Source organism: Ostrea edulis, chromosome 4, assembly GCF_947568905.1.
Source record: "Ostrea edulis chromosome 4, xbOstEdul1.1, whole genome shotgun sequence".
NCBI classification, from domain to species: domain Eukaryota; kingdom Metazoa; phylum Mollusca; class Bivalvia; order Ostreida; family Ostreidae; genus Ostrea; species Ostrea edulis.
In genome coordinates, this window is record NC_079167.1 from 85,306,941 (window position 1) to 85,310,841 (window position 3,901).

General features: G+C 36.7%; 1 protein-coding gene across 2 annotated transcripts in view; it reads left to right on the forward strand.

Moving 5' to 3' along the window:
- The window catches only part of LOC125667899 (nucleoporin NDC1-like), a 25,382-nt gene extending 22,630 nt beyond the window's left edge, over positions 1-2,752 (forward strand). For both annotated transcript variants that reach the window (XM_056164049.1, XM_048901577.2), the window contains one exon: positions 1,871-2,752. In XM_056164049.1, the coding sequence (XP_056020024.1) occupies positions 1,871-1,934 (64 nt within the window). In that variant the 3' untranslated portion in view covers positions 1,935-2,752. The remainder of the gene's footprint in view (positions 1-1,870) is intronic.
- The last annotated feature ends 1,149 nt before the right edge of the window (positions 2,753-3,901 follow it).

Genomic DNA, 3,901 nt, shown 5'->3' on the forward strand with positions numbered 1-3,901 from the left:
AAAAAGCGTATTTTAAGAAATATGTTGTAAAACTGTGAATTTCTAAAATTCCCAATTTGGACAAAATGGCGTTAAAATTCCCAATTCTAAAGGCCCAGGCCCCATTCCCAAAATGGTGTGGAAAATCCCTGCCGAATCATCAACATGTTCGGACTTCATTTACTGTAAGTTGAAATATCAATTTGTAGAATTGCACAAATATTATGAGTATGCTTAGATTTAAATGCAGAGATGCAATGTAGTTTTTAGCTCACCTGATCCGAAGGCTCAAGTTGAGCTTTTCTGATCAATATTTGTCCGTTGTCTGTCGTTGTTATAAACTTTTCACATTCTCATCTTTTTCTCTAGACCCACTGGACCAATTTCAACCAAACTTGGCGCAAAGCATCCTTGGGTGAAGGGCTTTCAAGTTTGTCCAAATGAAGGGCCATGACCCTTTCAAAGGGGAGATAATCACAAAAATGCAAAAATAGGGTGGGGTCATTTAGAAATCTTCTCAAAAACCGCTGGGCAAGAGGAGCTGAAATTTAAATGAAAGCTTCCTGACATAGTGCAGATTCAAGTTTGTTAAATCATGTCCCCCGGGGGTAGGATTGATTGATTGATTGATGCTTTCCGCCACACTCAACAATTTTTCAGTTATATGGTGGCCCCGTTTTTAGCTCACCTGAGCTGAAAGCTCAAGTGAGCTTTTCTGATCACCCGTAGTCCACAGTCTGTCTGCCGTACGTCCGTCTGTAAACTTTCAACATTTTTGACTTCTTCTCAAAAACCACTGGGCCAATTTCAACCAAAATTGGCACAAAGCATCCTTAGGTAAAGGGAATTCTATATTCTTAAAATAAAGGGCCAGGCCACCTTCCAAGGGGAGATAATCAAGAAAAGGTAAAAATAGAGTAGTCATTTAAAAATCTGATGAAGAAGAACCACTGGACCAGAAGAGCTGAAATTTACATGAAAGCTTCCTGACATAGTGCAGATGCAAGTTTGTTCAACTTATGGCCCCCGGGGGTTGGATGGGACCACAATAGGGGATCAAAGTTTTACATACAAAATATATAGGAAAAATCTTTAAAAATCTTCTTCTCAAGAACCACTGAGCCAGAAAAGCTGAGATTTATATGAAAGCTTCCTGATATAGTGCAGATTCTAAATTGTTAAAATCCTGGCCCCTGGGGGTCGGATGGGGCCACAATAGGGGATTAAAATTTTACATACAAATATATAGGAAAAATCTTTAAAAATCTTCTTCTCAAGAACATTGGGCCAAAGAAGTTCACATTTACATGAAAGCTTTCTGACATAGTGTAGATTCAAGTTTGCAAAAACCATGGCCTCCAGGGGTATGTTGGGGCCATAATAGGGACTACGGTTTTACATGCAAATATATATGGAAAGTCCTCTGATATGGACCAAGGTGACTCAGGTGAGCGATGTGGCCCATGGGCCTCTTGTTTATATTGACTTATATATAGAGGTAGCACATAAATAGGTTTTTTTATTGATTTATCTATAGAGGTAGCACATAAATAGATTTTTATATTGATTTATATATAGAGGTAGCACATAAATAGGATTGGGCAGCCCTCTCCATGCCTGTGTTATTAGGGAGGTTTCTATTTGTTGTTAGATAATAATTCATGAGAACTGTAAGTAAGGTTTGTTTCACCCAACAGTACAGTATTTTATGTCATCAGACTGTACAATATTTCATGTCATCAGACTGTACAATATTTCATTTCATCATACAGTGGACAACAGCTTTGATCCATGTCAAGATGTCAAGAATATTTTTTTCTTGAAATAGTAGATTAAAAAAGTAAAAGGCATCAGATTCTAAATGTTTGATAAATTTTCTATGATTTTGCAGAAACCTGGATTTACCCAGTGATACATCGTACAAACTACGACTGTTTATGGATTTCAAGGAATGAGTGGTGTGGTTAAAGACTTCTGTGATACAATACACAATGACAACTTTGTCAGGATTCATGAACTGTGCAGAGAGATGTGTAAATATTGATGCTGTGAAGACAGTGTGTGTCCTCAGGACATTAAAAACACTCAGTCGATATTCGGCCATCACTGTACAGTGAAGGATTGTCTTACTAAGCAGGAACAAAACAAAATGTGCACATGTGAGCTGTCAGAAGTATGTGTATGAAGTAAATATATACATGGATCTCTGTTGATTGTTTTCATTAGAAAACTTACCAGTAGAAATTAATGGGTTTGGTATTTGGTGCTTTTTATTGTTTCATATTTCAGATGATCCTATGTATATGTAATTAAAAGGAAAGGCAACCCTAACCACATTGTTTGGAAATTCGAAATGACAAAAAACTTGTAAGAGCTAAAAGGAAAATTAGAGTGCCAAAAAAAAAATTGGAGCCAAACTCGTCCAAGAATCAGAGCTATGCATGAGGGAGATATCATCCTTAATTTTGAAATGAATTTCTAAATTTTAACAATGCAATTAAATATACATCCGTATTTTCAAGCTAGTAACGAATTACTTAGCTACTGGGCTGTAGAGACCCTCGGGACTAACAGTCCACCAGCAGAGGCCTCGACCATCATATAATTAATCTTATCATTTATTATGTAAAAAAAAAAATTTGGTTGCCTTTCCCTTTTAGTATAAAACAGGTTGACTTTGATACTGATGCACGTACATCGTGAAATGTTTGTACAATGTCGCAGTATTATACTAAGCATGTTTACTTGTCATAAATTTTAACATGAAACTATCTTTCAAACTTATACATTTTTCAACCAAAGGTGAGTTCTTAAGTGCACAGCATATTAATCTTTGTCTTTGGGATGTATGTGTATATGATAATTGTTAAGAAGCGAGTTAGCGGTTCTTTGGCCTATCTATCGGCGTCGGTGGCCGAGTGGTTAGGCCGTCAGACTCTCGACCGAAAGGTTGTGGGTTTGAGTCCTGGCCGCGGCAGGGCTGACGTTGTGTCCTTGGGAAAGGCACTTTACATGAATTTTCTCACTCCACCCAAGTGTAAAAGGGGTACCTGGCTATAAACAGTGAAAGATATTGTTAGAATGTTAGTGCTCTAGCGCTTGTAATGGCAGCTTGCACTGTATGCTTTCTAGGAGGCTGAGAAAGTTCTAGATTGATATAAGGTCTGCGGGGTAATAATGTACATTGATTATTGTAAAGCGCTTTGAGCAGCATACGCTGGAAAAAACGCTATATAAAACCAATCATTATTATTATTATTATTACTAGACAACAAGAATTCACCAGTTATAAAATTATCTAGCAATGCAAACTTGATCCCATTTAGACCACACACAAAAATCACTGGAGCAATTTGCATTATGAAATTTCTCATGAGCTGGATAATGAATATGTATCTGGCTTTTAGCAAAACGTTCATATGTAGAGTTATTTCCCTTGTACAAAATAGATCAATGAATATATTTGATTTTGTTACTTATTTTGCTATTGACAATAACAAACTACACTGTATAACAAATGTTTCCTCATATTTACCAAAAGGGTTGATGCCGTATCAAAAAGATTTTTTTAGATATTGGATACCAGACCAAAATTTTGTCAATATAATAAACTAAAATAATATCTGACAATTTTGACATTGATTTGACGTTTATGGTGGTCTTCTCTCAATAGAGGGCGCGTTACGCAAGTTACTTGTTCGTAGCGCACGGAACTCTGGGTAGAGAATGTTTAAAATGATGGGTGTGCGCAGGAGTAAGAGGATTTCGCTGACAATATGTAGTCGTATTAAAAATGATTTTGTGTTATACGTCCATTACTCAGGGTTCTCCCTACATCATTCCCCGTCAGACTGCAGTCTTTTATCGCTGAACGTGTATATATTTATATACCAAAAATGCAAAAACCTCATTACAAGGAATA